A 26,882-nucleotide genomic window follows, 5' to 3' on the forward strand; every position below is an offset into this window, starting at 1 on the left:
CCCATCTGCATTCTGCCTCTCTGCTAGATAATATTAGAAATGCCCTGTTGGGCCACATCATTGTAGTTTCTATGGAAAAGTTTGTCACAGTGGCAAAAGGAGAGTGTTTGGAGTGGAAACAGGAGAATAGGCATCTGCAATGATGTTGAAGATGCTGCATCCTTTTAGTGTCTACTTATAGATCTGTTGTCCATAAATTTGTCTAACAGCTTTCAAGTCTGCTGATAACTGTCTGCCTCTACAGCATCCCATGGCAGCAAGTTCCATGTTGCTGTTGTGTAATGTACTTGTTTTAAACCAAATATCCTTTACTGTGTTGCAGGATTAGGTGAGTGGTAGTTCTTTGGCCTATCTGCTGCTTTATTGATTATGAGTTGTGTCCTCAAATAATCTGCTCTCTGTCGATGCTGAGGAATCTTGGGCCCTTTAGTCTCTGCTTGTGAGGTCCCTTGGCCTCTACAGTTGTTCTCTGAACCCTCTCTAGCTCCACTACATTCTGCTGAATGTGCAAGTAATGCCTTTTTTGGGGGGTGGGTGCATGGCTTTGCAATTGTCTATCTATTATTTTCCATCTTCATTTGTTCGCTCAGGTTTTTTAAAGTCCCGAGTTCCTATATGTGTAGTATCTGTCTCCACAAAGTTGCTTAATATTCATCTAGTTGAATATTCCACTAATGAATCCAGATCACTGATGAAGACTTTATATATAACTGGTCCTAGTACCAGTGTGTGGCAAACTGCACTCCTGATCTGTCCTGGACAGTGATCAAACCCTGCCCTTTACTTCTTATTCTGCGTTCTGATTATGAGGGAAGAACCTTTAACACTGCTTGTCATGACAATACGTAAGGTCTCTGAGACTGCTGTTCACATGGTAGTGTGTCCATAAACACGTCCTCTACCTATAACTGGCATGTAAACTGTGATACTGCTTTCCACACTACTGAAAGGAAGAGACCTTTCTTAAAAGTGAAGAGGGGGTGGAAGGAAGTTTGGGATATCTCAGAAGCCATATTCTATGATTCCCAAAGATCATGCAGAAAAGTAATACTTAAGATGATGGTGATTTGATTTTGCATGGAGTACAGAACAGTTAAATACAATGAAATGTGCAGTTACATGAAAACTGAATGGTTAGAAGGTCTGCAGGCTTGTAGGTAAAGAATTGGAAATAACTTTTGTGCATACACAGAATCAAAAGAAGTGTATCTGACATGCAGTCATTTAATCTAAAATGACCCTGTGTAATATTGACTTTTCAGGTACAGATTAGGTGGTATGGTATTACCAACTTTTAAGGAATGGATGGAAAAAACCTTTGGAGCCAGTCTGGATCACAAAACTACCTCTAGAGTAAGTAAATAGCTGAACCAGTTCCTTTGAACACTTGTCTTGGTGATAGTCAAGACCACACTGTTAAAGGTAATTCGGCTGTTGTCCTGTAGGTCATGTTGCACATAATTGATTTAAATATAGTGTATTGGTACCTCAGGGTTTTTTTTTGGGAAAAAAGAGAAAAATTGATGTAGAACTACTATGTGAAACCTTCAGTGACTTTGCATAATTTGTGGTTCCACTTTAACTGGTGATACTTTTATTGGAATGAAAGTTTCCAACTCAGAGGTTTTTGTCCTTGTGTGCAGGTTGCTCTTCAAGGTAGTGGAAACTGTTAGCCTAGGGAGAATTGTTTATACAACTTAAGTGGTGTTCATGATAGCAAAGACAGAAGATACAGTGAAGTTAATTGTGCTGTGTTTTCAGTGTATGTATGAAATCAAAGTTCTTATTTGACAGTAAATTTTTTTTAATGTCTGGGTGCTGAAAAGTGGCTGCCAGAATACTCAAAATTGAGCTGAATATTTTCAGAAAAAAACCCACATTTGGAATGTTCTGGGTTTTGTGAAGCACCCATATTTTGCTTTTTAAAAAGATTAACTTGTGTTAGTTGGGAGAGCTGACTCCCTGCTAACATTAATTCCTTTGAGGCTGCAGTTTCCTGACTAGATAGATGCTTAAACAGTGTTGGAAGCAGGCTGTGCTTGCACAGTGACTTTAGCAACCCTGCTTTGGGTAAGTTTTCCCCATTTCTTGAGTGAGTTCAAGATTGCATTTTCTCTGAAGTAGGTAGTCTCATAGGGCCTAAAAACCTGAATGTTTCTTCAGTCTTCTCTTGTTAATAAAGATGTTTTTTCATCTGCCAGTGTAATTTGAAAAAAATCATCTTGATATGTTTTCCTTAACCAGGACTGGTCTTGGTCTTAACTGGCAAATGCATTAACTTGCTGTGACCAGAGGTCTTGAGAGCTATTGTTCTCTTTCTACATGTGAGGGACATATAGAATGAAGTAGAAGTGGAGGATAAGGAAGGATTCTTGATTAGTGTCTTGATCCCACAGCATGTCTTGCAAACCAGTTCTTAAGGAGATCTTCCAGCAACGTTGAATGCTTTCCTGTTAACATCGTGCTGCTCTGGTTCTGATGTTCTTGGTGCAATCTGAAACAGGCTGGCTGCCTTGACACAGAATAGGACACTGGAGTCTCCAGTATATATCTGGACTTCTTATAGCTATTCTCAGCTACTTCTTCAGGTCCCTCATTTTCAGTGTGTCATAGTTCCTAGTTTATACTTTAATTTGTCATGCTGTATTGTGTTTTTACCTTCTACTGTCATCAGAGCATAACGAAACTTGTTTACAGGAACAGTAGTAGGGAAGGGATCTCTTGGTCCATTTGTCTTTCTAGCTCATCTCTTCCTGTCTGTGTTGTGTGAGACTGGAGGGTTCCTGTTGCATGCAACTTTTCTGCTGTAATTGACAACCGTTAAGGTACCTGCTTCTGTCGTGATCAAGGCTTGATAATGTTTTTTATTTCAGACTTGGACAGCAGTTTAGACCAAGTTCACACAGGCTTCCTGTCTAGCCTTTCAGTGCACAAATCTTAAAATATGTCAGTCCGATAAGAATAAAGGTGTATTTTAGTTTGGCTTTGTGCAGAAGGTTTTTATAGATGAATATGACCATTTGAATCTTGAAGACAAACTAACATTAAAATACTTGTCACAGGGAGATAAAAATCAGGATACTTAAAACCATATGCGAGTAATTAATTGTTACAACTTTTAAGTAGTTTATGTTTCTCTTGGTGAACAAAGATCTTTCAGCACTTGGTGTTCAACTTGAAATAATATGAAATAGTTTTGTCTGTGGAAACCCATGAAGAAACAGAAGTTTAAAATAGAAAATATAAGCAAAGCTAGCAAGGTTTTTTTAAAAGTAGGTTAAAGATCTGTATTTGGTACCTATTTGCTTGTTTATGTTTCTCAAGTTTGTCAGAGCTCTGTTTTTGGGTTAGCAAACAGCACTGTGATTCTGCATTGATAGCAGAATAGCAAGAGTTTAGAGCAGTAATCCAAGACCTGACTGCCCCCTAAAATCATGATCTATCAGTATTGTTGTGCCTCTCACCTGAACAACATTTAATTTCAATTTCCTTGTTTGTAGGTGACAAAGTGACTAAGTTGGAGGGAAAAACTTTTTTCTCGGATGTCTGACACCTTTTTTCAAGTATAATATTATCCTTAAAGCAAGCCAGAACAGCGCATATCCTCTTCCTGAAGACAAATTGTTAAAACTGTATTTTTATTAGGTCATGTGTCCCATATGAAAACTCTGAAACAAACACTTAGCATTTTGAACCTCTATAAATGTTAACGATCAGTCGTAGATGTAGCTCATGTAGATACTATGTCTGAATTATCCCTGTAAATATTCCTAATCTCTATGTAATCTTCCATAGTTTCTTGTATGGTGGACGCTAGTAGGCCAATTCCATCACTGTGAATCTCTGAACTACCCAAAAACTTGCCTGTTCAAGTTTGAATCTTCCCTTCTTCAGCTCTCATGACTTCGAGACTTAAGCCATTCAGAAGAGTGCTGCTGTGGTGGCAGATGGGAGGCAATGTCTATTTTTCTTGCTGTTAGCTTGGTAACTGGTGCTATCCTCTAAGCTTTTACCTTAAAATAAAATACACTTTTTGGCAAAAAGTGTCAACTATTCTGGAGGTTATATAGAGCAAAAGTAGGGAAAACTCCATTTCGGGAGAAAAAAACTTGAATGGGTGAATATCCCCTCTTTTTTGTAGAAGGAAACTGAAACTTCAGAAGGTGAGAGAAGTGAATTCGGTTTTCTTTGTAGTTGTGAAGAAGCATAGGTTAGGCTCGTTCAAAAAAAGGTCCAAGTTTCTTTGACTATGTGGAACACTTAGTACAAAATGCGTTTTGGTGGTATGTTTGTAAGAAAGCTCTCTCATGTGTTATTAGCAGCCCATAGTCTTCTCTGATAGCTTTATACCAAAATTGTAAACATACTCTTCTCTTTGAGTTGAAAGTGATGTTGGTTAATTTGCCAGCAAGGTTTTCATGACAGAACTTTGAGCACACTGCACTATGCTTTAACTGATTTTTCTGCAACTCCCGATTTTAGTGTATTTAAAATAATAGGTGCAGTAGTAAAAAACTTTCAGTTCTTCTCAGACTTGAGGGACTCTTAATGAACTTATTTTCTTGTAGGCAACCTTAAATGTTAATGATGTACCTCCATCCATTGTAAAAGAAGAATTTCTTCAGGATCTTAGAGCCACTAAAATCTCATACTCACAGGATGCAGAAGATAGGGTATTCAGAGCTCATGGTAAGAGAACTTAATTTATATAATTGTGTTGCTTTTGATGCGTCCCTGTTTGAACTTGTTAACTTATTGTTTGTGTTTCAGGTCACTGCCTACATGAGATATTTATACTCAGGGAAGGAATGTTTAAGCGAGTTCCTGATATAGTTGTATGGCCTGGTAAGCTCTGTTATATTCTGCCTTCTGATCTGGGAGGCTGTTGTTTACTGAACTCCTGTGCTTTCTTGTCATGGGCAAGTTCTTCGCTTGTCTTTACAGAAATTGGAGGAATTTTATCATGAATGGTAATTCATGATTGTTTAACATCTGGATTGCAGGTTGTGCCTGTGAAATCCTATCATTCTGTGGGGAAATCAAATTTATTAAATATAGCTGAAGTTTCTGTTGACAGTTAAATTAATGACTTGGGTAACCACAGTGTAATTTGAACTTATATGTTCACCAAGAATAGTTGTCTAAATGGCAGTCTGAACCTTGTTGGCTTTTTTAAAGGAGTACATGATGATAGAGGGTTAGTGAAATGTTTGTATTTAAAGAGCTTTGTTTTATGACACACTGTACTTCAGCAAAAAAAAGCATAACACCTGTAACTCCTATCAGAACACTTCACAAAGGATTATTGACTTGAAGAAAGAGCAGTGCAAGCTGAGTACAGGCTAGGCCCACTTTAAAAAGAGTTATAACTAAAGCTGTTGTAGATAATATGTAGCAGAAAATATGCTTGCTTCTATCTAGTAGAATACAAATACTTAAACTGATATGACTGTTTGCACACTTGTGTGACTTTTCTACTTGAGATGTGTTTCTCATCACTGGGAATTACTTTCCATGTAGCTAACAAAAAACTCATTAGATCTAAGTACCTGTCAACATCTGTTCAGCATGAATCCAACTCCTTGCTGTTTGTAACTCTTCTAATACTTTGATAGCTGTGCTGCGTTAGAAACCCTAAAATTTCTGAGAAGAGCTTAGTCTTAGCTCAATTTTGCTTCCTTTATTTAGGGGAAAAAAAATCACATACGGGAAGCTTAAAAAGAGGCACTATAAGATACAGCTGATTACTTGAGGACAGGTATTGATATGACAGCACTGGTGACTATGAACTGCACTTGCCGCAGCTTTATTTTGTGCAGCTCCAAAAGCAACTGAAATGAAATGATTGACTACCTTTGTTGAAAGCCGCTCTGTATGGCAAGAGCGAAGTAGCAGGGGTTCGTACACCTATTTATTGAGTCCTGCTCATTCTCTGCTGTTTGCACGAACTCATGTATGCACTGTATTTGAGGTTGTTTTTTTTGATCCTTTTTTCTTGCCTGTGCACAAGCATTTCTGCTTCCTTCTCTGACCAGATACAGAAAGCATTCTGAAAAAGTAAATTTCACCAGCAACTCTACTTTCAAAACTGAATGTCAGTGAGGAAGAAAAAGATGTGTTATTCAGGGCTCAGAAGAGACTTACTTTTGCTTAAAATAAATTGGACAGCCAATTTTCAATAAAAGCTTTAAGTTTGGTATGTTCTCCAAGGTACCTAGAGTAATTGTTAACAGTTTGATAGCCCTCAGAATTTTGCAGAAGGTGTCAGTCCATGAGCAGAGCAGGAGACTAAGGTTTGTACTCAGTTCTTCAAGTGTAGAATTGTTTCAGGTCTAAACTTTAGGCTGATACTTCTAAGCCTAGCTTGTATTTAGTGCCTGATGCTTTGAAATGTCTTCTTTGCTGGTGTTAGAAATAGAGCTGCTGCTTATTCAGACTGCAATATTTAGTACTAAGCATATAAAACAGTACTAAGCACAAATCCTGTTTAACTGTTTGGACTTTTTTAGTTTGCCATGAAGATGTAGTTAAAATTGTGGAATTAGCCTGCAAACACAATCTCTGCATAATACCATTTGGCGGTAAGTGTTGGAAATCTCAACTCTGTTTAACTCTACTAGTGAAAATGTATTCTACTTGAATTCAATTTAAATATGTGATCTTGGTAATGTATTGTAACAATAATTCCATAGTTGGGGCTCTTCTGCTAGTATGTTATGTGTGGTCTTTTTTTTATGATCCTGCAGCATTAAAAGCTGCTATATACAATTTAGTGGAAGTCGTTAAAGGTATGTCAACATCTTGAATATTGAAATGTGCAAGAGGAGTGACTGCATGAAGCTGAAGTCTACCCCTGTCTTGGAAGCCTTCTAGGAAATAAGAGATTAAAATGTCAGTTAGAGGTGTCATGCTTTTTGATGTGTTATTTGTGCTCTGTTAACAAAGCCCACGTATAAAAAAGTTTTTTTTCGTAGTACTGTTGAAGCTCATAGGTCCAGGGAGAATTGTGAGACCATATTGCAAAATTATTAACCATAATTCTAATTGCCTTTTAGACATTGTTCAGTCCGAAAGTTAGAGTAGAGACTCCTGTGATGAGTTTTTTGGGAAATGTTCCAGGTACAGAGTACAGGTAAAGGCCTCTGTAATCTGTGTCCTTAGCCTATAGAGTTTCTGAAGGACATCAGGTTCTTACTTGTGGATGCTTTATCCTCTAAGCTTGCTGAGGTAGAGTGGTGAGTTACTGTGTTTTCAGAGAGCATGGGGTGTTGTCTTTTATGAGCTTATTCTGTGAGAAGGTTTTTGTCAAGAACTCTTAATTCTATGAGAAATCTGTGTGTTGCTTGGTACTTGCTTATGCTGAAAGAGTGTAGCCCCTGTAGGAAGGACGTTTACTGTTTGAGAAGATGAGCATGTCACTGAAACCAGCTCTATTATTTTGGTATTGTCTTTTCCCTAAAACCCTCTCAACCTTTCTAGCTGTATCTGGAGAGCTGCAACACTCTCTGTAACAAGTCGGTTTTGGTACTAGTAAATTGGTATAGCAGAAGGTAGTAATATTGACTATCTTTTCTTTGCTGACCAGGATAGAGAAAGAGATTTAGTTTGCTTTCCAAGTATGCTTATACTAAACTATGGTCAGCTTCTGGAGTTATTACTATAGGGTTTGGTATTGAAGGAAAATGCCACCTCTCCTACCACTGGAAATGAAGGTTATGGGCTTTACTGCTCTTGGAGAGTGTTTTATTAGTTGGTGCTGTGTCTGTACTTGCCATTGGCTGTTCTCTTGTAGCTTCCTGTGGATCTCTTTAGTATCCTTTGTAGTCTTTGAGAAGCCAGAGGCTTCTTGGAGGGTGTTCTGTGACATCCTGTAAAGATACATCAGAAACCTTGGGTGAAGTTGGACATTTGGCTTTATCCTTTTTTGTTGTTTTTTTTTTATGAGTTGTATCCTTTCTGTTTCTTGCTTTCAGAGAAGTATCAAATACCTGTATTAGGTGGACCTCTTAAGCAAACTTTTTAGGTAGAAGTATAGTGCCTTCCGTAGTGATCTCAAAAGACTATCTATAAGCCCATAGCTGTCTCTGTTTCTTTAATGGCCTTTATTTCTCATCTTCCCTTGTTTTAAGAATCTATTCTGGACTTAACAGAAGCAGCTGAGATGGTCACAGAATTTTATGGTTTGTTATCAAGTGTGGTTAAATCATTGTTATCTTGAGTGCTGCCTTGATTTTGTGAAACTCCATTTGGAAGAAGAGGCAACCCTAAAAGGCTAATCACTAGCCTCAAACAGTTAACTTCAGTAGTCTTACTTTATTAAGTTCAATAACAGAAAGGAGGGAAAGGAGGATGTTACATGAAGAAAAGCTACCAGAGGATTTTATGATCAGTGTCACTCTCATATTTGCAGGAGGGACGAGTGTATCTAGTGCCCTTGAATGTCCTGAAGAAGAAAAAAGAACAATTGTCTCGCTGGATACATCACAAATGGTACATGTCTCAATTTTTTAATGTTTGTTTGGGGGTGTTTTTTTTAATTATCCTGTGGTTACTTGGAATGGTGATCACTAGAGAATGACCTTTCTTTGTAAGAATAAAATAGGGATGGAAGTACTACTTTGTAACATACATGATTAAATTGTTACTCCTTCTGTTTAAGTGTTGTTTTTTGTGTTTTTTTTTTTTACTGATGTTAGCCCTGTACTACTTCGTATGACCTGTAGGTATTTAATAAGTAAAAAACCACTGTTAAGCCTTCTTATAGCAGCTTTAAGAGTAAATGAGAAGAAGCTACTGTTCTTTTCTGTTGGAACTTGTATGTGAAGTTAAATAACAAATAACTTCCTCCTAGCCTTTTATTGCAAATTTTACCTTTTTGCAGACTTAAAAATACTTAAAGGTTGGTAAGGTGATGTAGTATCTATAAATCAACTTGAAGGATCAACTTTAAAGAAAAGAACACCTAGATTTTTGTATAGCTACCATCTTGAGAATGTGAATTTTATAGTTTTACGGCAGTCCAAAAATAAAGTTCTTTAAAATTTAGTGCGGTTTTCATCTTCCCATTATGAAAGAGCTTTACACTTTTTAAATAGTAGTTTTATGGTTACACTGTAATAAGATGCTTCAGAAACAGCTCCATGTCTTTGATGTAAGGCTCTATTGCCCCTGAGCACTGGCTGAGCTAATTAACTCCTTTAGCCTTGAAGGTAAGACCTGGGTTTTGGCTTCATTTTCTCTGCTTGCTCAGTGGTGCTTCTGTTACACTGAGAAATGACAAGCTTATCTGATTACAAAGTGATCTTGTTCTACAAAGGTGGCAGAACACATGCTTTTGTCAGCTAGGTATTAAAGTGTGCACCAGGTCAGAAAGTGGACTGCTTACGTCTGTATTCTGCCAGCCAGTTCTTGTAATTTTTAATGAGGAGGGAAAATAAGGAAATTAAATTGAAAAGAAGCATTGTCAGAGTTAAAATCTGTGTGTCTCAGAGCAGTTAAGATGATTGGCTAAGCTTTACTATTTTAATAGGCAGCTAATAGGTATTTTTGTCTTGTAGGTAGGGTCTACATTACATAAAAATACAAACATCTTAAATTATTTAAACAGTTTATGCTGAAGCTGAGTGTCTGAAAGGAGCTGAAATAGCTGGCTTTGAATAATTAGCCCAGAATAATTTTGAATATAGCTTTGAATAAATTTGAAATAGCTGGCTTTGAATAATTAGCTCCTGTTGCGAGGGGAGACAGCTGCTTTAAAGCAGGGTTTAACTTGGACTAGAAGATGTCCATGTTTCTGTCAGTTGAAAAATTAAGGGAAGCTGGAGTTATTCTCCTTTTTAACAATATTAATGCGCAAATTATAAAGTATGCCAGAAGTGTACCTAGTAAGAATGAGGAGCAGAAGATGAAGCTTCTGTAGTGTCTTTACTATAAACAAAACTAAAACTATATGTTTATTATTTTTGTTTCCAAGTTTCTCCTTCACATGGATTGTCCTCATTGACAATCATGCTTAGTGCACTGTGTAACTTACAGCATTTACTACTTTTCCTGTTTAGTAGAATATACTGATGGGACAGTGAGTGTCTCATCAGGCAAAATGATACAATCCTTCCAAGTATCTTAAATTTCTAAAGCATGTACCTACTCTGTCATCCTGTAGTATATCTTGCTTCTAGCGTACTGTATCAAAATCCAAGAGCTGACCTGGAATAACTGAATGTGATCTTTTTAACCCATGAAGTATGTTTAAGAATACTTTTCTTGGTGTATACTTAATGTTCAGATAGATTCAGGCACCTTCAATCACTAACTTTGAAAAATCACTGTATTGCTTAACTTCTGTAAGAGTTTCAATTTAATGCTTTCTGGCTTTTCTATATTATTTCTGTAAGCATTCTTAGCATAAATTGACTAATAGGTATGTGGTGATTTCATAAAGTGTAACCTGTTGTGCAGCTGTTTGACAGAGTGAGGAGGCTCAGCTTCCACTGCTGTAATAACTGAAATTGTATTAATAGTAAAGGGAAGGAAATAGAAATCTTTAACACTGATTCTTAGTTTTGATTGGCTTTTCAACAGAATCGGATTCTCTGGATAGATGAGAAAAACTTAACAGCTTGTGTGGAAGCTGGCATTGTTGGTCAAGATCTGGAAAACCAGGTATTTTTAATTAGTTAAGCATTTAGTATTTCTCAATTATTAGCTGTTCCTCATGTCTTCTCTAAATCATTGAATTCTATCTTGATTCTTGATTGTTTTCATGCAGACTGGTATGGTAAGCATTACATGCAATAGATGTAAACCATATTTTTAATATACGGAGTGACTCTGAGTACATAAGGATTTCTATGCAATTCCTTCAACCTGTGAAGAATACAATAAAATCAGCTCATCTACCTGAAGTGTATATTAATTTTAAAAACTTATTATATCTACTAGAATTCTGGTATTACTGGCAAATCAGATGTGATTAAAACTAGGAGTCCAAATTGTGCTTGTTTTGTGTAGTACAAGCTGAGCATAAGTATGTTTTAATATTACAGTTAATGCCAATGCAGACTTCCACAGAAGTGCAGATAGATATACATTTGGACTGTACAAAGAGAAAACGGAAAGGTTTGTTTGGTTTGCAGCTTGCCAGTATTAAGTAGGCTTTGGATTGGAGGCTAACTTCTGTTGCTGTAAGAGGCTTTGCCAGCATTATCTAGGTATTACCTTGCAGAGAAGAGATTGGTGCCTCTTAATGTGTTCCTCACTCTGTGGGTGTTGAAGTTACTTAAGCTATCTCATTTACAGGTATCATGAACCTTAGTAACTAAAAATTAAGAGCCAATTCTAAGCAAGTAATGGGTTTGGAAAACCTGGTATTTGACAAAAGTTAGGCTGTACATGTTATAATGAGGCATTCAAAAGCAATGTACATGTCACATTTTTGTCTCTCAGCTAGTGACTCTAGTGTAATTAAGATACTTTTCTGCTGGATGAAAACTCCAGATATTAGTGGGCTCTATAGAAAAGTGTTTATACAACCTGTGGAAATTGGCAAGTTGTAACTGAAGCAAATTTCTTGTCAACTTGGAGACTGAGGAGGGTGCAAGTTTAAACTCTTTCTTAATATATGACCAGTAAGCATATAAAGCCACAAGATCTCTCTGGTGTGAGAGAGGACCATGAGCTAGATGAATCACCACAGACATTACATAGAAGTGGCTTTCAATCATTTAAGTTGGAGCTGCTTTGTACGACAGAACATAGTTAATGATCCACATTATGTGGTATATTTAAATACCGATGTCCAACACAATTATTATCAGTTGGTCAGTGCAAATTGATGATCTCAAATGCACTAACACAGTTATCACTTAATGTGAGACTACTGGGTCTTTAATTCTTCCCGCCCAGCAGTTTTGCTGTTGCAATTCCGAGGGCATCAAATGAACCTCAGGTGCTGTACAGATGGCAAAGCCAAGTTAATACAGAAAAATGAGAAACAAGTGACTACTTAGTGTACAGGAATGTGTGATCTGCATCACAAATAGTTGACCGCGTTGCATACAGGAAGCCCAACCAGATGGCTGTATATTAAAACACATCACTTCTTGAGAGAATTAAGTACAGGCAATTTGCTCACATTTTCTGCAGACCTGCTGTATATCACATTAGGATAGAAAGAACAAGAGATTAAGTACCTTATTTATTGGCAGCATTTGTGCAAAGTTGGCAGTTAGTTGTAGGTTTTTTTCTGTGTATAATTGAATTTGTACCTTCTTATGAACTATAGCAGTCTTAGTTTTAAAACATCGGGGGAGTATTGTATTTCAATACATAGCACAATGTATGCACAGTTGAAACAGAATTAATTTGCATTTCATTTGCATGTCAAAGACAAAACTTGTGTTAGGATATATGGGGATGTGGTCAGGATGCTTTAAAAAAAAAGCCCAAAACCCCACAGACACACCCACCCCAAAACCAACCTCAAAACCTAGCATATTGAGATTTGGAGTACTAAGCAAATGCTAGTACTCCATCTGTAGAATACTTTTTTTCCTTTCTTTAGCTTGCTGAAAGTGGCTTCTGTACAGGCCATGAACCAGACTCCATGGAGTTCAGCTCACTAGGAGGATGGGTAGCAACACGAGCATCAGGCATGAAAAAAACCATCTATGGAAACATTGAAGATATGGTAAATAATTCTGATACTTTTTTCTAATTATTCTGTTTGGAAGTTTAACCCTTATAGTGACTCACAATGAGGAAAAAGGGGTAATAAACTGTGGTTCTCTTAAATAATACGGTTTTGGCATCAAATCTTAACTGAAATGGTTGTTTTCTTGCCTTTGGTATTAGATGAGTGATAAGGATTATTAGTACTAAAAGCCAATTTCATTTTGGTATTCACTGGCTAGCTTAAGGAATTGTTACCCTCTCCTGGCTCTGGTGCCTTCTTCCACTATTTTGTGCTCTCTATTAATCCAATGTAATAAACTTGTTTAAACATTCCAGGTAATTGCGAAAGACCCATGTTCTCTCCTACACATTGTGTATTCCTGAAGTAGTCTAGTTGGATCATCTAACTGATATCAAACTAGCTCTTTCTCTTTTCCTACCTCCCCTGGGCTAGTAGTTTTTCATATCAGTAGGCTGATCTAATTGACCATGTGGAAGTACAATAGTGAAATCTAATGTCACCACATGGTCTGTAGGAACACTGAGGAAGGAAGCATTGGCAGCATTCTACTCCTGAACCCATTTTAAGCATAAAAATAGATCATCTTTAACCCAGGTAATTTGTTTTTTAAAGTGTATACTTTGATTTAAAAATCAGCCTTCTCTGTTATAACAGATATATTGAACATACTGAACTTAAAATCATCGCTGTTCAGACTTTGCCTTTTTGCTTCAGACTTCCAGCTTTCTCTTGTAGTTCGTACTTGTGCTCTTGCACACGTGGGTTTTTCCCTTCTTTCTTGCAGCACACTCTAGGTAATGTATCCCCATAATCTCAGGCTTTTTCATTAGCTCATAGCACAGACATATTTGTTCCAGGCACAGGCATGACACTTTACTATCAGTAACTGAGCTTGGCAGGAGCTACACTGATTTTATTCAGTAGGCCTGGCTAAACTAAAACTACTAGCACTTACAAACTGTCTGTCATCTGTCGCCTACTGCTTGTAGTGTTTGAATGGTATAGTTTTGCTTGTACTGATAGATGTGAAGCAGAAGGCTTTTCTGTGATGGAAACATATCTTTAGGCTACGGCAGCTCCTGAAATTTTCATTAGGAGGAAATAGGATTGAAAATTGATTCAGAACAGTTCATGAGTTTCTAAATGGCACAGTGAGAAGCTTTCAGGGAAGTGTTTACTTTCTGAGGAAAGTTTATATCTAGAAACGGTGTGTTGCGTAAGCGGCCCAAAATCCACTTTACTGCAGAATCAACAGTTCATAAACAGCATGTAATTAAATTCTTGAATAACTCTAAGCAGGATGAAAATTACTTGGCTACCTGTGCTTAAAAGTTTTAAAGCTATTAATTGAAATTCAGTTATTTTGGCTCCACTTAAAGGCTTCACTTAAAAACCCAACCCCCCACTTCTTTCATATAAAATAGAATAAAGGATTAAAAAAAACATATCTAGGCTCTGTATTGCATGTGCATGGATAAAGCTGGATATAATAACATTTGAAAAACATTTCAAAATATACAACTTTCTAGCCTTACATATGTATGCCTTATTGCTGATTTAATGTTGATAATCTATTTCATTAAGCTTTTTGTCTTTCCTACTAATAGAAATATTTGTGTAGCAAACAATAAATTATATTAGCTTTATCAAGCAGCAGTTCTAAAGCAAAAGTTAAGCAGAATTTAAACCCTCACTTTTCTTCCTCTGTATGTTCTGGAATAAAATCCTAATATTCATAAAGTACTACCCGCACTGAGAAACGAAACAGTTTTAACTTGTATTGTCAGCATGTAGCCAACAGCTGATTTGATTTGTTACAGAACTGGAAGCAGTCTGTTGTGTGGGCAAACTGTGTTGTGTTATTGTAATTGCAATAGTCTTTGCATTATCCCAAAAGTTCTTTGGGCTGCCTACAGGATGTTTGAAGTCTACAAAGCTGTACTGTATGATATTTTGTAGAAAATAAATACTGTACAAAAACCCATTGTGTTTAATGCTAATATTGATTGTTGTTGCATATTGTTTGAACAGGTGATTCACATAAAAATGGTAACTCCCAGAGGAATAGTAGAGAAAAACTGCCAAGTACCTCGCATGTCAACAGGACCTGATATCCATCACTTCATTATGGGATCTGAAGGTATAGACATAACAATTTAATGTAACCACATCTTTATTCAGCTTCTGTAATGGCCTGATGATTTGACCATCTTTATGCTGTGGCTTCTACTGTGTCTATGGGTAGCATTATGCAGGCATGAATTTCTTCTGTTAAGGTAATAAATTAAGACCTTAAGACTATGAAGTTAAGCAACTCTGAACAGTGCTTAAAACAGATCTGTGTAGTTAGCCTACAAGTCTACTAACAAACATAGTGATTTAGAGGGTCTGTGAGAGTTTACCATGTAAATAGTCAAGAATACATCACCTACTACTGAACTCTTGGGATTTCTGGTTTATGTTAACTTAAGACATCCTGGTAAACATTTAAGTTGGGTAACTTGCAAGAAGTACATCTTGCAATACTTTACTCAGTTCTTCTTTCTTCCTGAAGGGACTCTTGGAGTGGTTACTGAAGTTACGATAAAGATTCGCCCAGTCCCTGAATACCAGAAGTATGGCTCTGTGGTCTTCCCTAACTTTGAACGAGGGGTGGCCTGCTTAAGGGAAGTGGCAAAGCAGGTAAAGAAAAGCTGGATGTTGACTTCAGTCAAGGGCACAGATTCTAGCACTAGTGATGTGCTGATGCTGTAGTATTTCTGGCAACTGATAACCAAGGATTTGAGATATGAACCCCATGAAGTGTATACGGTCCATGAGGCTTTTGGAAATTATGCAGTTGAGGCTTGAGTGTGTTCTGAATTTGCTTGATATACTGAGCCAAACATGGCTGTGCCTTTTGATATCTTTTTTTCAATGAGAGTTATTTCCATATCTTGGCACAGAAAATTTGGCTTTGCATCTCCTTCAACGGAGAGCTTTATCCTCAGATTAATTCAGGACTATGTAAAAGGAACCAGTATTTAAAGGAATTAAGTTGCAGCTTGCAAGTAAAAGGCAGTTGAATGTATGGTTCTGAAGTGACAAAGGACCTGAAGTTATGCAGTTGAAGGATATGGCCTATGTTTAGAAAATACTTCTTAAAGCATAGTGACATTTTCAGGTGAGCTGGATGTTTTGAGGTGGAATTGTGCTTACAGTGTAGTATTTAAGTGGATCCTTCTGCATAGTGTGATCAGATAGTTTTCAGGTAGCAAAACCCAGACATGCATATCCAAATTGCATAATAACTTTTCCTCATAGCTATGCTTCAAAGCAAATCTTACACTAGCCTCTTTCTTTGCTATCTTAGACTAATTTCTCTTTGCTCTGTGCAGAACATATCAAATAATTTCTGTGAATGGTGGAATATACCCTGAGTTGGGGAAGTAATTTCAGAAATGTTTTAATTAATGCCAAACTAAACACAGCTTTACATTTTTTCCAGTGATTGGTCTAAATTAATGACTTAATGTTCCAAGCCAGATGTTCAAACTGGTATGTGAATGACATGTATATGCTAGTCAGCAGCACTTGCCAGTTCTTCTTTCATGCTTCTACTGCTAGTGCTTGTTCTTCCTGTTAAAGGTATCTAAGCAGACTGTTTGGGAATGCCTAATCATGTGGCTGAACAACATTTTAAGTCAGTGAAGTAACTAGTATCCTTTTCCTAGCTGTGGGCTTAGGTAGAAAAGGAGGAAAAAAAGGCACTATTAGCCACTTAACATTGCTCCATTTTTAAGCTACTGCTGCTGTTTCACTGCTTACTTTAGCCTGAAGTACTTACTCCTCTTCTGTTGCCCTTTGCATCAATCTTGGTAGTAATTACAATGATTGTTATCTGAAAAGCTGTTTCTTATCTGTGTTGATCTACTTTTAATGTAAGAATAACCAACCTGCAGGATATGGGTGGTTTGGTTCTCATTTAAAACCACTCATCTAGCTGTCTTCTGTCAGCCTGCCTGGTGAGCTATCTTGGTTCTTCATGTTCTTTTTTCCTATTGTGTGATAAGGTATAGAGTACTGATATTATGGAGGGTGAGCATATCAGTGGTAGAGACATACTTCCATAATTATGTGATTAGATGAGAATAGCCTAAAATTCAGGCTTCGTCATGTTCCTCTGGCCATACATGTCAGTATGACTGGCCATAGCTATCACAGGTACATGATGTGGGCATATGCGTGATGAGAAGCTTGCCTAATTGAGGGCAATCTGTTTTTTCAGATTTCTGTACAGTGCAGAATGTAGGTTGGACCCAGATAGGGATTTTAATTGCAGTCTGATGGCAGAGCATTAATGTACTGGGTCTGATTGCGATGGAGTTAATTTTCTTCATAACAGCCCAAGTGGTGATGCATTTTGTACTTATGACCAAAACAGTGTTAACACACCAGTGTTTTGGCTGAAAAGCATGTACACACTGTAAAGACTTTCTCTTATTTTTCATGCTTTTCCCCACCAGCCAGTAGGTTGGAAGCAGACAAGAGGCTGGGAGGGAATGCAGTTGGGACAGCTGACCCAAATTGACCAAAGGGATATTCCATATCACAGTAACATAGAAACATAGAACATTTTGGGTTAGAAGGGACCTTAAGTGTCACCTAGTTCCAACCGCCCCTGCCATAGGCAGGGACACCCTCTCCTCCACTAGACCAGGTTGCTCAAAGCCCTATCCAGTCTGGCTGTGAATGCTGCCAGGGATGGGGCATAGTATCAGATTAATCTGTGTAACATCATGGTTAGAAGTAAAACTGTAGAGAATTAGACTTTTTCAATGAATTCGTAATGTATTTCTTTGATTACATACTAATATAAGCTTGGTATTCTAATCAACTATGGCATCTTTAGTGCATATGGCAATTTAGAAAACTACTCAATACTTGAAGGCCAAAGGTCTTTGGACTACACTTTTGTTGGCTTGATGCTAAACCTAAAATTCTCAATGCGTTATATCTAGACATACCTAATAAATGTTGCTATTCAAGTGAAAACAAGCTTATAGTCACTGCTTTTCAATTATGATGATGACCATAGGTCTCTGGTATCCAAGTGCTTTCTTGTATTGTATTCTTAAATAAAAACTGAATTGTAGTGAATGTTAGCAAAACTATGTACATAATCTTCTTTTTTTTTTCTTCCTCCCTCTTGTTCCCCTAACTTGGCCCTCAAGAGATGTGCTCCTGCATCAATTCGCCTTGTTGACAATGCACAATTTCAGTTTGGTAAGTATGTAGACATTCTCAGATAAATATCTCTTTCCAGGGGTTTTGCTTTTTAGTTACTTACGTCTGTTTTAGGTAGTTCTGTTCCTCAAAACTAGGACAATGAGCCCGAAGTTCAAATGCCAGATAATGCCACAGTGTGTACTTTCAGGAACAAAAGCCTGGTTTTGTCCCTGGGAAAACAGTATCAACTACAACAGTCAGTTAAGAGCCATGCTCTGCATATAAATACATGAGAATTTTTTTTGCTACTTTTCTATTCTTAGCATATAGTCTACTGCAGAGTTTGAAATTGTGGAGGTGCTTCCTCTGTTTTACCATAAGGAGCAGAGATTATAGTTTTGTGTTATAGTGTGCAATATATGAAACATTTTCTTTCTAAGTGTACTAATGAGAAGTTGGATATGATGAAAAAAATTATCAGAATGCGGGCACCTTATTTTGAAGGTAAGTTGATTGTCATGTTTCTGTGAAATACAAAGGAACCAAATGGTAAACAGACTCCTTAGAAGTAGCAGAATTAGAATTATAATTCTGATAATTATCAGAAAATAATCTGATGTGACAATGATTGTTTTGATGGGAGAGAGGTGATGACAGACTTGTCCAAACTGAGTTGTCTCTTTTTTAAGAGAAGCTTAGACATAGTAAATGCCATAAGTGTATGCAAATAGAACTAAGCTGAAGGCTTTAAGTATAGAAAGTCAGTGAAGCTACTAGAAGATTACTAAACACAAAGATTTTGTGAAATTTCAACTAGTTAAAATACCTAAATAGGACAATATCAGACATGCAGAGCAATCGTTTTTGAGCAGTTCTTAAGGAAAGCTGTCACATCTAACTGTAGGAAGAACACAGATATGTTTTGGGTCAAGGTATTCTTGAGGAGAACCTGAAGTTCCGCTACCTAAAAGCTAACAGTTAACAGAACTTGAAGGTCTTGCATAGACCATGCTATTTCAATTGTACTTGGAAGATGAAAATGTGAAGTGTGGCTGACCTTGAAAACCTCCTAATTTACTACCACTTGAGTAAGTCAGAATTTTTGAAACTTCCTTTGGGTAGAAACCTCAGTGATGAATCTTGACTTTCAGCAAGCCTTGCTGCTTGCTTATGTCACTCTTTTTTTGCTACACATGTTCTCTCAGATATGTTGTCCTGGGTTCAGCAGTTTAAACCACGACATATGTTCAGTGGAAGACGTACATTTTACTTTTTTAATTGGGAAGAAGCTTGGCTAATTACAGGCTTTAAACCAAACACCGAATAAATAAATCTCCTTTGATTTGAGGTTGTAGCTTATACATTCACCTGCAAAGTATAATTTCCGGTGTGTTAATATAGAATTTTCTTGTAGCCATTATTAGGTAAGCTTAAATCCAATAGTTTTTACAGTTTGTGGCTTAATAAATTCATGTCCTTTTGTTATATGGTGCTTTTTTGTTATGCTTACTTAAGTGTGCTTGGAGGTGTACTCCTGGGGGTTTGTTTTATCTGCAGGGAGAGTGCCAAAGAGGGAAGGAGAGTAATCATTTGCTTAAGTTCGTGCTTTATTCAGGAGGAAATACTTTGTGAAGTATTTTAGAAGGAAGTATCATGTAAATGGTGCATAACTTTTTTATGAATTGGGCTCACAGCGTGTAGGCCAGATGTGAGACGGCTATAGTGAAGCAGTAATGGGAGTTCAGAAGTTGCTTGTGACTGAAAACAATGGAGCAAACAGTAAAAGACTTTAATCTCAATTAAACCCAGTCCTGAGGCAGAGATGTTAATTTAACAGACTCCAAGACACCATTTATATATCCTGGTAATTTTAGTTCCCTGTATCTGATTAAGGAAGCAATTACTAGCTTTATGTAGGAAATTTTGCACAAGTGACATAACCGTTAAGAAAAAAATTGCTTAACTCCCAACTTGCACCATTTTTGGCTACTGGTTTCAGTGGTTTTGGCATAACTTTAAAAAAGGTCACTGATTTTGCTTAGTTTTGTAGTGTAAAAACTAATGAGGTACTCTTTTAAAATTTTCCATGTGCCATATATTTGTAAAGATCTAAACTAGGGCAGCCTTAATTGAAGTGCTAAATGGAATATTTGTGCACAGTTGTATGTATGCCTTTTAAAGAAAAAATAATAAAAACATGTTCCTAAATCATCTTCTAAATGAGTGAAGTCTCTTCAATTATGATAATTAAAGCTCTCCAAGTGATTCTTGCAACTCTGACTACTAAGCTGTGCTTTATTTGCACATTGAAGTAGGAATTTTAAGAGCACTGTTGCCTTAACACACCTTTTTCCACTTTTTACCAAAGGTCATGCTCTTAAACCACAAGTTGCTTCCATTTTTACATCATTTTTGGATGGACTGAAAAAATTCTACATCACAAAGGTAACTTCGGGGGTTTAATACTGTTTGGAACTTTACATGTTATTCATACAGTCAAAGAACTCATTGGTAGACTGTCTCTAATGTAGATGAGTTTGAGTGTAACATATCCCACATTGTTGTATCAGATAACTCAAGATTCTCAAGGTGGTTTAATCAAAAAAGAGATTATATGTTTGAGGAGTCGTTCCACAAGAGCTTTTCTCACTGGTCATATGTGTAGATGAGATTAATATGCCTTGTCTAATAATGAGCTACTGATTGAAACCAGTTTATCTAGCTTGAAGACCGCTGTTAATCAGTTAATACTGATGGAGCAGGGCTAACATTTTATCTTTTCCTCTTCCCAGATTTTATCACAGCATGATATACCTTGTTATTACAGTGAACTAGAATTTTAGAAGGACATCAAAATGCTTGTCTTGAATTGCCTGTGTAAAGTGTTCTTACAGTCTTTCTGGAATAACTCTTAATGAATATTCTTTAATTCAGAATTATCTGGTGCTAAAATTATTTCACCTAGGTTTTTGTATTAAATCATTTGTTTTGTTACTGTGGGTTTTTTCCTCCAAATTAGCTAACTAGGGAGTTCCTGGGTATTCAAATTACAGCAAATAAACAGCATTATCCTGCTTTTAGATAACTGTTAGGAAGACAAACATTCCATTCTGATCTTATGAGTGTCTTCAAGGAGTAGGCTTATTTGAGACAGTGGCTAATACCGATTATGTTGCTTTTTCTTGAGCTACTGAAATTGAAAATACCATGTGTCTTGGGGCTTACTTTGTTAGGGAATACCTATTAATTCTAGAGATAGCCCAAAACTCTTGCCTGCCTTCCCAGATCTGCTGCAGTAAAGATTTTGGTAACAAGACAGCTGTTGGTTTGAAACAATCCTTGTTAGGAATACCTCCTTCTTCTGTATCTGGCAACAAGCATCACCTCTTCCACTTGAGATACTGTGTCACCAGGGGATGTTGTATGGCAATTCAAATTCTTCCAGCTCTGCAGGAGGAAAACCATGGAGAAATAAGAACAATGCTATGTTATACTGATCCAGGCAGTTTAGGTTGGTGACCAGTCTGAAGCTCTTACGTCAGGGCACAGTCCCTTGAGGCTGATACAGCAAGTGTTTCTGGGACCAAGATGCTCAAATGTGTTTTATGCTTCATCTGTGAATTGCTCCCTGGGGAAGGGAGTAAACATCAGATTAACACTTCATTCTTTTATTGAAAAGTGTAGTTGTTCAACAGATGCCACTTAATAGGGATGAAGTCTTTCTCTCCCATGTTTACTCTTCCATGTAGTTTGGGACTGTTCACTGATAGATGAATATTCTAGGCATTGTTTGTCTACTAGTTCACACTGTAGCTAGTTCCTCCGGTGCCTCTTAAAGACAGCCATAAATTGTTACCTGAGTATCACAGCCAAAAGATGGCAGAATAGACTGAAAGGATTCATGCTAGATGAAATACAAGTGGTTCTAGAACAAGGGACTGTAAACAGCATCCTTTATTCCTATCCTTGTAGTTTATCACTGTAGTAACAATAGTTTTCTAGTTGTTAGCTATGCTGTTTTTGTAGGACTAATGAAAAATATCTTTTTCCTTCCAAGGTATATTCTGTTTCACAGTGGTTTTCATGATGCTATTCTGGTTTATTTTGGGGGTGGTAGGATACAGTATCCATTTCAGAAATTTGGATGTCTATAACTGGGTCTTAACAAGCAGATTTGGCTGGAGGACTTAGCCACCCTGATACTTTGCCTCCATGCTGGTTTTTTGAACCCTTCTGGTACCTTCAGTTAACTTCCAGTACAGTATATCTATTCCATTAAGGGACTAATAAAAGGAATAGCAAGTACCTGGGATTTTTCTCTGCATAGCTGTTGTGCATAAAGGATGAATTTGATTCTCTTGATTATTTATGTCACTAAATACAACTTTGATGCTTAAGTAACAAGTTACCACAAGCATAGTAGGCTGGAAAAGATGAATGCCACTGGGAAGGGAAAGGCTTTAAAAAAATAATTGTTGGTCAATATGCATATTAAGAATAGTTGTAAAAATTTAATTATTTAGGATACTTAAAAAGGGTAAAGAGTATTAAGATTTATTGCAACTTTATATTCCTCTTCATTCTATCTGAAACCTGCTTATTAGTGGTAGTTCACAGGAGCTAATTAATAACAGGAAAAAAAAGGTATGTAGAAAATAAGTAAGGTGCTTTTTGGACCAGTTGCAGAGAGATGAATCTTGATTGTTACTCCTGAAACAAAGCCATACATACAGCCTCATTGCATTACTGTTAAACCTTTAATAGTTTTCTCCTCATTTTCACTGGGATATGTTCCCTCCCACAAGTTTAGAAGTTATTTTCCTTCCATAGTGCTTTTCCCAGCATAGGGATTCTCTGGTACAACTATTTTGAGAACAGTGATATATGGTCATCACAGTCATCTTCCTGCTTTAACACAAGAATAGTTGGTAGAATACAAGTGTCTCCTGAATGCTAAAGCAGTTAAGACCTGTTGTTTCTTCAGCACCTGTAGGCAGTTTTTACGTCTGTCTGGCTTTTTAACAGGAGAAAAAAAGGTGACAGAGATAATAACTGTTACTTCAGTGGGCTTGTGAATGCTGGTCCTGTCAAGGACAAACTTGAGATTGTTTTGGGAGTGAATTTTTGAAAGATATGTTTTTTGCTAATCTTTCCCTCTTACTTGCAACACCACTTATTAACCAGAGCACATGCTATGTATTTGAAAAGTCAGAACTTGTATTCCACCATATAATGTGAAGCTTTCTGTCTTTGCAGTTTAAAGGATTTGATCCCAACATACTGTGTGTAGCTACCTTACTCTTTGAAGGTGACAGAGAGAAAGTTCTTCAGCATGAAAAGCAAGTCTATGATATTGCCACCAAGTTTGGGTATGCTTGTCAAAAAACTTTTTCATATGAAACTGAAAGTTAACTGTTCAGGAAAAAAAAACAGGATTGCCATGTTTTAGTGATTACTGTATAGTATGTTCTCAATTTATTAGTTTGAAGTTGCAATAATCAACTAGCTACTGAATGTTCAATATATATGGCTTGTGCTAACCCTTAATGGGTAACTTTACTGGAAAACTTCAGCTCTGTATTGCAGAAAAGTAAGTATTTGACTAAACGTAGAATTAATGTTATTAAAATGGAAACTAGCCATTATAATAGCTTCTAGGAATGGAAATGCTTTGCAGTACTAGACTGTATTTTAACTGCAGAAGGGGAAGACAAAAATCATATGGGTAATATTAAATCCTTGCAGAATTTATGTGAACATATAAGAAGCTTGTTCAAGAGGGTTTTGTATTTAGTTAAAGGAATGCAGTGAATTTCTGTCCCACAGTCTGTTTTCTGTTGTTATAAAGGAACAGAAAACATTCATTGGAAATTGGCTGAATAGTGAGCAGGTAGCTTCTGTCCTTCTGCTTTGATTAAGCATGACTGAAAACCATTAAGTGGGATTTATGAAGAGTATACTTGTTTCTTTTAAGAAAGTTATTGCTAGTGTTATTAACTATTCAAATATATATAAGTATTGTTTTATGCATTTCAAGGCTATCCTTTCTGAAATTTGTTTTCATTGTGCTTTCATTCTACCACTTAAAAATACCTTATAAAAGTGGGATTTCACATGAGCAGTTTGCTCGTATGAGAATAATGTTGCTATTATCTTAAAGAGCACTTTATTTATTGTAATGTCGTATGCAAGAAAAGGCTTCAACTGTAAATCCTTTGTATTTTGTGGTATTTCAAGGTGATGAGTTGATATGGGGGGATGAAACTTGTCTGTGTGAAGCCTGTTAGACAGTGCTCTGTGCTGCTCAGTTAAGGCTTAGTTAACTATTAAGTGTTTAATATCTTAATTTCCTTTTTTTTTTTTAGTTCTGTCTTTTTTCTTTTTTTTTCTCTATTCACATCACTTACACTTTTGGGATCTCAAGTCAGTAGTCTTGCTCTCAGTGACCTGTAAGCATACAAATGAACAGATCCAACGCACTTAGAAATGTTGTTACATGTATTCCTGTAAATGAACATGAACGATATATTATGTCTAGTTCCTTTTCCCCTCTCTCTTTTGATGTTTGAAGACTTAAAGATCACATTAAATATTTTGTTAGTGTTCATCTCTTCAGACTATGGTATAAAAAGAGATGCAAAGAGTTATAGGTCTGGTCTGAAGTGACTTCTTATGTCTATTGAAGATGACCCTAATACTTGCAACTATTGTAATGCAGTTTAGACACATCTAAACTTACACATATGTTTGATATCAAAGTATTATTTTCTAAACACTTTTGGAAACAAGTGACTGCTTTGCTGGAAAATTAATTAAATTCTTGTTAATTGCAGTGGCTTGGCAGCAGGAGAAGATAATGGACAGAGAGGATATATGCTGACATTTGTCATCGCTTACCTTCGGGTAGGTCACATTTTGTCTGCTTGCTGAAACTTTTGTTGGTTGATACAACAAAACAGCTTTTCTTTTGAAGATGCTTTCTCTGAAATCTAAATGCAGGTTGCTTTGGTTGATATCTCAGTTCTCCCAGAGGTTGTATCTCTTCCATTTCTGAGTAGTGTTTGCTCATGGAACTTCATCTCAAAACACCATAAAAACATAAATTTATGTGCTCATTAAAAAAATGGCCCCTAATAAGGGTAGAGAAAATTAGATTGAAGCTTCCATTGGTTTATTTAGCAGTTGCTAAATAAACAGATCAGACTTACAAATCTACAGGTTGAATGTAGTCGAAGGCTGGGAGAGTACCTGAAATACTCATGTGCTCACTCAGCTCTTACTTGTCTTTAGATATCTGTTCTTGGCTGTGGTTTGAATCGGAATTCCAGGAGAAACTGACCTTTAGTCTGAATTGCTGCAGCTGTTCTTACAAATTTCAGTCCTGCTGTTTGAGAGCTCTTTTTTTGAGAATAGCACGCACATCCTAAGTTATAGATTTTAAGTGGATTTTATAGTTGGGGAAAAATCACTGAGTTTCCCATTATTTCATCAGGCTGCATGTAAAATGTGCAAAATGCTTGTATTTATTCTACCTAGGTAAGAATTGCATTCCAAATAATTATTTCTATTAGGTGTCATATTGGTTAGGACAACGGACTTCTTGGCTTGATGCTCCATTGATACAAATATTTGATTAATGTAGGCTTACTGACAGTCTGACAATTTGTCTCACTGTAGCCATGACATCAAAATGTTTGTCATCTTTCTTTGAAGAGCTACCCTATTTCCATAATTACAGACTAATGTCACTGGGACATGGCTATTTTTGCTAAACAGACTTTCTGTTTTTCTCATAAGAACTAACTGAAGTTCCTCAACTGTTAGCTGTGTAGCATAAATGAGATTCCCAGATGTTGATGCTGAATGTTACTGATAATTTCCTTTTTCTATTTATTAGGACCTTGGCCTGGATTACTATGTAATAGGAGAATCATTTGAGACATCTGTTCCTTGGGACAGGTAAACTGTGATTATTCTTCAGAATTGCTTAGAACTTGTACTTGATTTCATTCAAATTATTCCTAACTAATGTTTGCTCATGGGGAAACTTTATTTAATTTAGGCCTTATGTGTGTTGGAGGCACCCTGATGTGCCTCAAGTTTTGCACCTGTGTGTTCTTGCTAAAGTTGCTAATAAATTACATGTCAGGATTGTGTAAATCCAATATATGCAAGCATTCTGTGATATTTCAACTCAGGCTAGCTTACTGTAACAAATATGGGACTTGAAATTGCCCAGTTTAGGAAGCTGGACAACAGTCAAAATAACTGTATTGTGTGATGAGCAGCCACATATGTGGGATCAGCAGTGTATTTGAAACAGACAAGTTCATAGTGAAGGTTAAAAAAATTGTTTAAGTATATTTAAGTTTTTTCTTTCCTGAGCAATGCAGGGAAATGAAAACTGAAAATATAACTTTCTGTCCAAGATTAAGGTCTTTTACCTAATTGGTTGTCTTAGAAGGGACCTTAAGAGCATCTAGTTCCAATCCCACTGCCATGGACAGGGACATCTTCCACTAGACCAGGTTGCTCAAAGCCTCATCCAACCTGGCCTTGAACATTGCCAGGGATGGGGCAGCCACAGCTTCTCTGGGCAGCCTGTGCCTCACCACCCTCACAGGAAATAAATTCTTCCCAATATCTAACCTAAATCCTTAAACTCTTTGCAGTTTAAAGTTATCCCTTGCCCTGTTGCTGTGTGCCTTTGTAGGAAGTCCCTGTCCAGATTTCTTGTAGAGGCCCCCTTTAGGGACTGGAAGACTGTTGTAAGGTCTCCCTGAGCCTTCTCTTCTGAAGGCTGAACAACCCCAGCTCTCTCAGCCTGTCTTCATAGGAGAGGTGCTCCAGCCCTCTGATCATCTTCATGGCCTCCTCTGGACTCCAACAGCTCCACGTCCTTATGTTGTGGGCACCAGAGCTGGAAGCAGTATTCCAGGTGGGGTCTCAAGAATGCAGAGTGCAGGGCTGTATCCCTTCC

General features: G+C 37.0%; 1 protein-coding gene across 2 annotated transcripts in view; it reads left to right on the plus strand.

Annotated features, from left to right (window-relative positions):
• The window catches only part of AGPS (alkylglycerone phosphate synthase), an 80,538-nt gene that overhangs the window by 40,968 nt on the left and 12,688 nt on the right, over positions 1-26,882 (plus strand). For both annotated transcript variants that reach the window (XM_061454299.1, XM_061454290.1), the window contains exons 3-16: positions 1,263-1,353; positions 4,569-4,689; positions 4,771-4,845; positions 6,510-6,581; positions 8,411-8,490; positions 10,582-10,662; positions 12,563-12,688; positions 14,726-14,834; positions 15,249-15,376; positions 17,908-17,959; positions 20,271-20,347; positions 23,159-23,271; positions 24,736-24,805; positions 25,800-25,861. In XM_061454299.1, coding sequence (XP_061310283.1) covers positions 1,279-1,353; positions 4,569-4,689; positions 4,771-4,845; positions 6,510-6,581; positions 8,411-8,490; positions 10,582-10,662; positions 12,563-12,688; positions 14,726-14,834; positions 15,249-15,376; positions 17,908-17,959; positions 20,271-20,347; positions 23,159-23,271; positions 24,736-24,805; positions 25,800-25,861 — 1,241 coding nt within the window. In that variant the 5' untranslated portion in view covers positions 1,263-1,278. The remainder of the gene's footprint in view (positions 1-1,262; positions 1,354-4,568; positions 4,690-4,770; positions 4,846-6,509; positions 6,582-8,410; positions 8,491-10,581; positions 10,663-12,562; positions 12,689-14,725; positions 14,835-15,248; positions 15,377-17,907; positions 17,960-20,270; positions 20,348-23,158; positions 23,272-24,735; positions 24,806-25,799; positions 25,862-26,882) is intronic.

This window comes from Pezoporus flaviventris, unplaced genomic scaffold, assembly GCF_033815535.1.
Source record: "Pezoporus flaviventris isolate CSIRO_AGI_PZ_B2104156 unplaced genomic scaffold, CSIRO_AGI_Pfla_v1 ptg000001l, whole genome shotgun sequence".
Lineage (NCBI taxonomy): Eukaryota > Metazoa > Chordata > Aves > Psittaciformes > Psittacidae > Pezoporus > Pezoporus flaviventris.